We start from the raw sequence: 10,862 nt of genomic DNA, 5'->3' as shown, positions 1-10,862 counted from the left end.
CTGCGGGCCTCAGAGTCACTGCATTTACCAAAGGCAGCTTCTTTAAGTTCCTGTTTTCAAAGGTCAGAGTAGGACAGAGCTTGATTCTTTGCCAGCTGCAAAGAGGGTGATCGACCTCTCCAATTCCCACAGATGTATGGTAGCCCTTCTACTGGCTGCAGGCCTGGCCCCACCTCCTTCTCCAGCACATAAAATGACCTCACTGAATCATAGCTTGACACAGAAGGAACACTCTGCAGGCACAGTTCTTCAAAGGGCAGCCCACATAGCTGAAAGAAAAATTCTAAAGAGAGAACTGCTGAAGGAAAGTGGCAATGGACCTGATCCCAAAGTCTTCCATAGAGACCTGGGTCCTCCTGGCTCTCAGCCTGGTGCTCTTTTATCTGTGAGTAGCTGTCCAGCCTCCTCTCCTCTGTAATCGTGGAGGTGGGAGCCTAATCAGGTTCCTACTTCCCTTATTTGTTTGGAAGATAAAAAGAGACAATGGAATTGAAATTGCTATAAACACTTAAGAGGTTCCTATTGATCTTAGGCAGATTGCTTGAGCCCCTCCCTGTCCCAAATCCACATTCCTGTGGGTTGGGAGATTGGTGGCAAGGTACGTTCCTGGGGATGATCTGATTGGCTCTGAGTTTGCACCTAGAGTAAAGAACCAGGATTCAACAGATATAGCTAACAAATAAGTTATTAACATGTGCAGTGGGAACCTCACCACTTTCACGCTTTGGGAATTCTGGGAACAACCAGGATGCTTGGCTTTTGTCTCTATCTTCTGGGTTTTCTGTCTGCTGCAAAAGACATGCAGGAGGACTATCCCCTGTACCTGTGGTGATTCCTGCCCCCTCCTGCCCCCAGCACCATTTAAGCAATGCACCAATTTCACCTCACAGTGAAATTTCCCTGGGAGGCTGATTGCACAATTCCCTCTTTTCTGTGAACCTCTCTTGGCACTTCCCTCCCTCCTAAAACTGCAATACACAGAACTGTTTACTTCTAAATGATCAGTGTCTAGAGCAGAGGATACCTGACAGAAATTTTAAGAAGTTTTACTCCTTTCTTCTGTATTTTCCTTCCTGTCTCTGGGAGATTAGCATCAGTAAAGAGATTTATCCACACCGCGCCCCCCCAATATAAAATCTGCTAACAGCCAAAAAAACACCCCAAAGCCAATTTGGCTTTACTTTTTTCCCCTCTACACTCCAGCATGAAAGTATGAATCAATATCACCTAGTAGAGAAATTGCTTTTAATAATAATGGGATCCTGGCATCGTGAAGCAGAAGGAGAGAGATTACTTTGATGTATGGGGAGGAGAGATTCCACACAGGTCACGTTTGACTTCTGCCTCAATTTCACTTTTAAGAGTAGGGAATCACAATAGCATGGAAAAGGCAAATATAGATCTGGCTTTGATTCTGTAAAAGAAAAGGTACTAATTCAGAGTGTTGTGGCAACCCAATCCTCTCTCTCTGATGGCGTTTTCTCATGCATTGACATAATTTAATTTTATTGTATTTAATGACAGGATTTATACAGAATATATGAAACCTACACTGCCTTGAACATTGCTCCTCTAAAGAAGCAGTAGCAAGTTCTTACTGCAACTGTCTGGGACACATGATGGATTCTTAGTTTATGTTGCTTATTTTCTTCTCCATCAACAGGACAGTACCTGAACTTTGGAAGGCCCCCCTCCATGTAGCTGAAAGGAACTGCAGGGCATGTTGAGCCATTTAGACATGCCACACTTTTCTCCTCGTGCCATTATGGGGTCACCTTTGCAGAACTAGCTGTTCTGTGGCTAAAGCAGCTGCCAAGAATCTTTCATTCACCTTTTCTTCTTTCCCTAGTCTCTCATCTTTTAGTAATGCTGGTGGGGTGGGGTTGTAGGATCCAGAACCCCCAGGCATGGGACTGCGACCATGACACATCTGAGTTCCTGGCCAGGCTGCCCAAGGGAGCACCAGCCTTCGTGGGTTTTTGTACAGAGAGAGTTGATGCATGGAGGCAATAAACAAAACGCTCTGTGATTGAGCACCTTGGTGAACATGAGTACACCTGGCTCTGTGCTGCTGTCTGAGCATCACCAGTTGGAGGACGACTCAGTGAGAAGAGAAATGGCCTGGAGATGATCCCTTGATCATTCATTCCTCACAGTAGCCCTCGGAGGACGTAAGGGAAATCAGCCTTCACTATGGCTCAAGTCAACCAGATTGTCTTACAACAGACTTGGGGGGTCACTCAATAGGGCTCATATTTGTGTGCGGCCAAGGGGAGTCTCATTTTTTCAAAATGTCACATTTGTCATTCAATAGAAATAATACTATGACTGCTTCCAAGTATCCAGGTGAAGTCAGATTTGAAGAAGGGCTGGATGCTGAACCAGGGACATGCATAGAGAGAAGGAAAAGCTTAAAAGCTTTATGACCAAATTACAAGAAAAAACGTCATCATAGGCTCTCAGTGGGCCCTCTGTGATTGAATTGACTTGAGTTACCCAAAATCTCATCATCAAAGTAATGTCAAAACATCGGTCCCTTTTTTAGACTGGGAAATTCTACATTAAGGAAGGGACAACATACCAAATGAAATGCCCTGGCAGAAAACCAGCCTGAACTTCTCAGAAGCACTCAAGAATGGGAATGTTTATCAAGTATGAACCCAAGAATTGGGTCCATGAAGACTCAACTTCTTTTAGCTAATCCTTATGCCTTTGGGGCAGGGGAGGGGTCTCTAAGTGGAGTTGGAAAGGAGAGAATGTGCTGTAGGAGTTTTTGTTGTTCCATATCACCTACAAGTTAACCTCCCTCACTGCCTGGTTCAGATTCTAAGTCAGAGACTGACCAGGAATTTAGCTATAGAAGGACAATCATGATGATCTGGCTTTCTCTTTCACTTTATAGATATGGAACCTATTCACATGGGCTGTTTAAGAAGCTGGGAATTCCTGGGCCAACACCTCTGCCTTTCTTTGGAAATTTTCTGAGCTACCGCCAGGTGAGTGTGATTGAGTTCTCTCTTGTTCTCCTGGGTACAAATGCCAATTTAATTCCATCAGTAAAAATATCCTTCTTTAAAGGAAGTTCCCAGTTTTGTTTTGTTTTTTTTTCAGAAATAATGTGCAGGCCCTCCCTGACCTGGAATGTAGCCAGGTTTTCCCTGGGGCTCTGTTGTCAACTCTTCAAGAGCCTCAGTAGAACAGTTCAGATCTCTGGCATATATGCATTTAAGGTTCATGATGTTATTCAGACTTCATACACATCATAATGGGATATTTAATTTTCCTGGTGCACATTTCCAGGAAGATTATATTATACTTAGTATTTGAGCAAAAAGTCTGTGAAAGAGGACATGTTAAGCACATTCAAACATTCCTATTCATAGCAAGACCTCTTGAGTATCATTTTTTTTAAATCCTCATGGATGTCTTTGAAACTACAGTTTATTAAGCACCCCAAGTGTTCGTGATTTGATAATATGCACATACTTAATTTCTTAATGTCTAAATTCCCTGTGGTTATTTCCATGGAACCACCCAAGTTTTACTACCCATGATATCTTTGGAGGATTTGAGAGATAAAACAAGAGCATTCTGCATTTTTTCTTATCCTCCAAAGGTAGCACCCTATGGTGCTTAGCAGGGAATAAATACGAATGAGACAGACAGTTATTATTTATGGACTTCACATAATTAACCACAAGGTGAGTTTTGTTTTTCAACAAAGGCAGAATCACTTATATAAAATGAGCAGAAATTGGATGATTTAAAAATTATTAAAAGTTAAGTAAACTGAATGGAATATAACATGTTCCACAAGAAATGTGAATTTTGGCCAAGCCTTTGTGGTTAACCCAGTTAGGTGTTTGACTCAGGGTTTGACTCCTAGATAGAAATTCATGATCTCTAATCCAGAAATCCAGAAGAAAGGCTGTTCTCTGCTCAGATTTCCTCTCCCAGAGACCTGAGGCTTGTTTATCAGATTCTAATTCTACAATTCTGAGACCTAATGACCGCCTGAGAATTCCATACTGCTGTTCCCTTTGGAAAAGCAATCATTTCTTCTTCACACTTCCTGGATCAACTGTTTACTAGACTGGCCCTAAGATCCACATTATTGGGGCCTCCCTTGGCATTGTGAAAACATGACCCCTGAAACTTAGCAACAGGAAGATGTTTTTAAGTGTTAGAAGCAAAAACTGAGAGCAAGTATTTAATGGGTTGACTCCCATGTGTATGGGTGGCATCTCCGCATCTTTTCCACACTGAGCTGGAAGGTGATCCCATTTTGTCATTCCTCATTCATTCTTTCTCACTCAACAACATGTCTGAGAATCACTGTTATAGTTTTGGTTTCCCCCAAAAGCTCGTGTGTGAGACAATGCCAGAAAGTTCAGAAATTAAATGATGGAATTATCAGAGCCATAAGCTATTTGGTGCATTAAACCCCTGGTGGTGATTAACTTGGTATAACTGTGGGCAGGTAGGGTATGGATGGAGGAGGTGGGTCACTGCCTTCGGGGTTTACATCTTGTCCCTGGTGAGTGAAGCTCTCTGTCTGCTTCCTGGTGCCATGTCCTGGGCTGCTTTCTTCCATCACACTCTTCTACCTTGTTGTTCTGCCTCACCTCAGACCACAGCAACAGAGTCAGCCATCTATGAACTGAGCCTCCAAAACTGTGAGCCAGATACATTTTACCTTCTCTACGTTGTTCTTGTCAAGTCTTTTGGTCACAGCAGTGAAAATGCCAACTAAAGCAATTGCATAAGCGTGGTAAACTTAAAGAGTTCACTGGTGCCTTTAACTTCCTAATTTCACTAGTATTCTAGAGACTCACGAGATAAATGAAAAATATTCAGGAAAAAAAAAAGAGTTAAGTCTCCTTGTGAACATCCCTGGGAAACTCACTCAGTTTTCCTCAGCTTTGATTTTCTCACATTCACGTGGAGGGAATAACCAAAGGTTGGCAGGATATCAGAAATAGTACATGAGCACACAAAAATGCTGCAGAAAGCCAGAGTTGCTTCATATTCATACACAAGGATAACTAGCCAAACAGTGGCATGCACCAAATTCAAGGCCAGCCTGGGCAACATAGGGAACATGGCAAGACCTTGTCTCAGAAAAAAAAAAAAAGAAAAGAAAAGAGGATAATTCCTTCCATATGTACAATGCTTCAAGAAAATGTAAGATTGGTTGAATAAATGGAATCATGCAGTATGTGGAAAAAAAGAAAATGCAAGATTGACTATAAATTCCCTTTTCAAATATCTTCTCTATTTTCTCTCCTTTGCCTTTGGATGTCTTAGAATAACAGCTTCCCTCTAACTTCCAGAGATGAACCATTAGTCTGATATCAAGGGATTAGAATCATTGGTCCCCCAATTAGAAGCAGGGTTCAATATATTCAAAATAACAATATAAATTCTTTTTTTTCCTCTTCCCAGGGTATGTGGAAATATGACACCCAATGTCATAAAAAGTATGGGAAAATATGGGGGTGAGTATTCTGGAAAGTTCCCTTGGGTAGACTTGTTGGGATGAGACACCCCACTGCAGGAGGGCAATGCCAGTCCAGAGCTATTATTGGGAACTAATTATCATAAAGCTTTTGAAGGCTACTCCTCCTGCCAAGGATCCCTTATGTCACCAGGTGTCAGGGTTCATGGCCAAGAATATCATACTCCTGACTTTTCTCAGGCTCTGAAGACCCTGAAGCTCCTGGACTCACCTGTCCAGTGCCTGGCCACTGCCCCCTTTTCCACTTTTCCTTCCTTAGGGGCCTTTAATAATGCACAGGAGGCATTACTTCAGGCCCTTCTAATATGTGCACCATGCATGGCTTTATCTCCTTTTAGTCACTTTGATTAAAAGTCAAAACACCTTTATATAAATTTGGGCCTTATTATGTGCATTTGAAAGAAAAGATGAGAGATAGAGATAAAGAGAATGGGAAATTATTTGTCTTCTGCTTTCTTTTATTTTAACTTTCTCTGCAAGTGTAACATCTTCAGGGGGTTTCATTTCTTTTTAATTGTCAGTTAGAAGTTTTCAATAGAGGTGTATACAGTGATCTCTTTGCCGACCTCATTCCACTGACTTTGAAGAATGGATGTCCAGCACATTTAAACCACTGTGTTCCCCATGGGCTTATGTACTTCATGATCTGGTAGGGTGAATTCAGCTAATTTTATCAGTTGTTTCCTTAATGATATTTGGTGAAAGCAGCTCAAGAGGTATTACTCTTGTTCTGTAAGCAAGTGGGAGAAGGCTTTGCCTCATCCTACCTCTTCACCTTCTCTCATCAAGTCCTCAAAAACTGCAGAGCTGGCCACAGCATCCTGCCTAATGGCATGGCCCATACAGGCCATGTGGTCAAGTGGAAGGAGCTCACAGGGCTGAATCTTCACTGATACAACCCTGTCTGTCTCTTGCATCTTAAGCAATTGTAAAGACTTAATAATTTACTTGCCTTCAGTTTTTCACTACTCTAATACCCTTTCACAGCAAAAGAAACAATCCAGAACCTGAAGAGAGAACCTACAGAAGGGGAGAACATCTTTGCCACCAGCACCTCAGATAGGACATTAATTTACAGGATATACAGAGAACTCAAAAAGTTTAACACCAAAACAAAACAAAAACAAAGAACCCAATCAATAAATGGGCAAAGGAACTGAACAGACCCTTCTCAAAAGAAGAAATACAAATAGTCAATGAACATATGAAAAAGTGTTCAACATATCTAGCAGTTAGAGAAATGCAAATGAAAACTATACTGATTATGAAATATTTTTAAATACAAAAATTATTAAGAATGGAATAGAAAATATATACACACCATTTAGACTTATCTGACCAGGCTCTCCTTATGAAAAACATTTTCATCTTTCAATATCTATTCCCTGCTTCAGCTACATGACCTTCATTTTCTGAAGACCAGAGTGGCTTCTATGGCCAGAATCTTGCTGGTATCATCACCTAACTTGTATCTAGTGTCACTGTGCATTGTACAGTTAGGCATATAGATTATGGAACATCAGTCTGGATTCCTGGGTGTCACTCTAACCACAGAATCTGGCCTGGTAGGTTCAATCAGCTCTTCTTTCCCAACATAGGTTGTATAATGGTCAACAACCTGTGTTGGTTATTACGGATCCAGAGATGATCAAAATAGTGCTGGTGAAAGAAAATTATTCTGTTTTCACAAACCGTCCGGTAAGCATTCATTTTTTAAAATACAAATATTTATTGATTAAATTTGTATCTTGAAGTGATTATAGCTTCACAGAAAGTTGCTCCAAAAAATGTACAGGGACGTTTCATATGCCTTTTCCCCTGTTTTTCCAGTCGTCATGTTTTGCTTATCTATGAATATAGTATATTCCTGTTACTACAGTAACCAGAAATTGACATTGATACAATCCACAGAACTTATTTAGATTGCACCAGTTTTATGTGCCCTTGCACATGTGTGTAAATATGTACCTCTGTGCAAATTTGCTACTGTGGATAGATTCATGTAACCACCAGCTCAGTCAAGATAAAGTGTTCCCCAAGGCTCCGTCTTGCTAGTCTTTTAGAGTCTTGTCTTTTACTCTTAACAAGTTCTTTATAAGAGCAAATATTGTCTTATTTGGAGGAGGCTAATACAACAATATTTCCTTCTATGGATTGTGCTTTTGGCATAATATCTCAAAATTCTTTGCCTCTGACTTCTATGTTGTTCTTGTTTCTCTCCTAAAAGTTATGGACCTTTATGCTTTACATTTTTTTTGAAAACTTTTCCATTCAATGGATGGACAACTCTTATTGAATAACATTTTTATGAATAGCATTATTGACATTCTTTTGCATCATTCTTAGGAAAATGAAAGTCATCAAAGATAATTAGCAGAATAATATTGTCTCTCCAGAAGAGAGTCAGAGCAGGATTATAATACAACTTCCTTTTTTAAATGTGTAATCTAAATATTCAATAGCAAGTTTAAAATCTATTTTGTCTTCATTTTATGAATCAATCATGATCTAGTTCTACGTGAGAACTTAAAGTTACCTTAATATTGTTGAACCAAACTCCTCAATGCAGACATTTGTTAATCCCATTCAGGACTTTAAGAGAATGCATTACTTTTTTGAGCATTATACACTTTACATTTAACTCTATGAGCTATGTTGTGTTTTGTTGTTAGAACATGAGGCAAGGTTTTGTTTTTGTTTTGTTGTCTTGTTTGTTGACCTGTGGCTGTCCAGTTGTTCCAGCATCATCTTTAGAAAGACTATCTTCCCTCTGATGAATCATGTTTGCACCACAGTCAAGCATCAGCTCAGCCTGTTAGGATGGGTCTATTTCTCACTCTCTGTTTTATTGATCATTGTGTCTGTCCCCCACCAACACCAGGCTGTGTCTCTGTAGCTACACAGTAAGTCTTAAGGTAACATAGAGTGGTTCCTCCTGAAACCAGAGACATTTCTGACCCAGTGACAGCAGACACAGAACAGGATAGAGGGTGTGTGAATATGCAGGTTAGGGGAGCAGTCTGCTCATGCACAAAGAGCGACATGGTACTGATCTAGAGTGTCAGTCTGGCTCCAACAAAGAACAGAAAGTGCACAACTTTTATGACATCAACAGGGGCAGAGTCCCAGTCTCTTGATGTCATCACACACAGAGGGGGACTCGAGTTGTGCCTGTGCTCTTCTCTCCAATGGTGACTCTCATTACCATCTTGAGTCCCTACCTTGGGTGGGGGGTGACCATGTTAATAAAACAGAGGTCAGGACAAGTTACCATCTTAACTCTTCTCTGCATGCATTTGCCCCTCACTTCCAGGAGTTGTGCCACATCGTCTGGGGGAGTCCCTACTATTGTTCTGAGAACAGGACAGACTAGTGCCCTGTCTCAGTGGGTTTTATTCTAGTGACCCTGTCTTGCCACTCTCTGGCTTATTCGTGTTTCTGCTGACCACATAGCCTCAGAATGCTGAGCTCACTTCACAACCTCCTGTCTCCTGGTATGTTCAATTAGCATTGAGACTAGTCCACTTTTTAACTCCTAGTTTTCTGTTATGTTTGTTAACTTCCTAAGACTGAAAGTCAGTTTGTCTGTCTCACTCCTACTTTATGTATTTTAGTTCTTTACTTTTTCATACAAATTTGGAATAAGTTTGTCTGCAAAAACACTTGGCAAGATTTTGATAAGAATCGAATCAGACCTATAGATTAATTTGGAGGAAACTTGTAGCTTTACTAGGTTGAATCTTTCAATCCATGGATATAGTACACCTCTCCATTGCTTGATAGTTTCTTTTATCTCTTTGATCAACATTTTGTAGTTTTCGGCATAGCAATTCTGTACACATTTTTGTATCTATTCATAATGCGTTTCATTTTCTTTGAAGTGACTGTGAATAGTATTGTGTTTTTAACTGATTTTCACATTTCCCTTGTTGTTATATAGATATGTAGCTGATTTTGCATGCTAATCCTCTATCTTACAACCTTGGTGAACTCATTTATTAGTTTTAGAAGTTTTTTAAATATATTCTTTGAGATTTTCCACATTGATAATTTAGTCACCTGAAAATAGGGTCACTTCTGGTTTCTTCCTCTCCAATTTACATGCCTTTAAAAAATCGTGTCCTATTGCTCTAGTGAGGACTTATAGTATGGTAATATTGAATAAAGGTAATAAAAGTAGACAACTTTAAATTGTTACTGATCTTAGGGGGAAATATTCCTTATTTCACAGTGTTACGTTAGCTGAGGTTTTTTTTTTTTTTTAGTATGTAGAGGCTCTTTATCAAGTAGAAGTTTTCTTCTCTTCCTAGTGTTTTTGAGTTTTCATCATAAATGAGCATTGAATATATCCATTTATCAACAAAATATAGTGTTGAGAGTTGGAAGACAGTTTCAAGCAGATTGGTTTGACAGGCCAGTCTCAAGCTGGGAAACACAATTATCTTTCCTTTTCTTTCTGTCCCTCTATGCGTGCGTGGTGGGGGATGATTGAAAGAAACGGACTTCCATATAATTGCATTATTTTTTCAGAATTGCAACTAAGTTCCTAATCTTTTAAGTTATTAACTATTATTGTTTTAAATAACCATATCCTGGCACCCCATTTGTAAGAAATTCATGCTGTACATATATGTAAAAGCATAATTGGTCTAGGGCAATATAGTTTTCCAAGGCCATCTGGATGACTGTCATCAATAATTTTCTAATCTGGGCTGCCTGTGTAGGATGCAGTAGGTCATAATGCTCTCTGTCCTCTGGAAGAATAGCTTCCCTACCTTTGCATTTAAACAGCAGCTGTAACATAAATACTGAAATTGCATCTGATGGCTGGGCACTTCCTCTACCCTCACAGGAGATGAGGAATTTGGGATGTTTACTGAGCATCAAGCACAGGGCCAGCCACCTAGTTGACAGTCAATAAATAACTGTTTAAAAAGTGATGCCTGTTTAACAAGTTTTCTACAATGTGGAGACCTCTAAAACTTACCTCATACAAAATGTCTTTTTCTATGAACTTCAGGTATTTGGTCCACTGGGACTAATGGAAAAAGCTCTCTTTGCAGCAAGGGATGAAGATTGGAGGAGACTTCGAACTTTGCTGTCACCAGCATTCTCCAGTGGGAAACTCAAGGAGGTAAGAAATGAAGAGGACTTTAATTAGAAATTTAAATAAGGATTTGAGGCTAAGGAGAAAGTGAAAACATCATCACTTTCCAAAGGATATTCCACTGAATTTGAAATTACTAATTTAAAAAAAAAACAACTAAAAGTGAATAGCAGAACGATCAAAAGAGTAGAGGGAAGGAAGAAGAAAGAGAAAGGGGACGTACTGGGGACTGAATTA

At 39.9% G+C, this 10,862-nt stretch overlaps 1 protein-coding gene across 1 annotated transcript in view; it reads left to right on the top strand.

Moving 5' to 3' along the window:
* Positions 1-229: 229 nt before the first annotated feature.
* LOC124969867 (cytochrome P450 3A9-like) overlaps positions 230-10,862 on the top strand; it is a 28,395-nt gene continuing 17,762 nt past the window's right edge. Inside the window, exons 1-5 of the mRNA XM_047532853.1 lie at positions 230-385; positions 2,903-2,996; positions 5,446-5,498; positions 7,117-7,216; positions 10,539-10,652. Of these exons, the coding sequence (XP_047388809.1) occupies positions 315-385; positions 2,903-2,996; positions 5,446-5,498; positions 7,117-7,216; positions 10,539-10,652 (432 nt within the window). The 5' untranslated portion in view covers positions 230-314. The remainder of the gene's footprint in view (positions 386-2,902; positions 2,997-5,445; positions 5,499-7,116; positions 7,217-10,538; positions 10,653-10,862) is intronic.

This window comes from Sciurus carolinensis, chromosome 18, assembly GCF_902686445.1.
Source record: "Sciurus carolinensis chromosome 18, mSciCar1.2, whole genome shotgun sequence".
Classification (NCBI taxonomy): Eukaryota; Metazoa; Chordata; class Mammalia; order Rodentia; family Sciuridae; genus Sciurus; species Sciurus carolinensis.
Note: the sequence above shows the minus strand (reverse complement) of the source record. Positions and strands in the feature narration are given on the sequence as shown.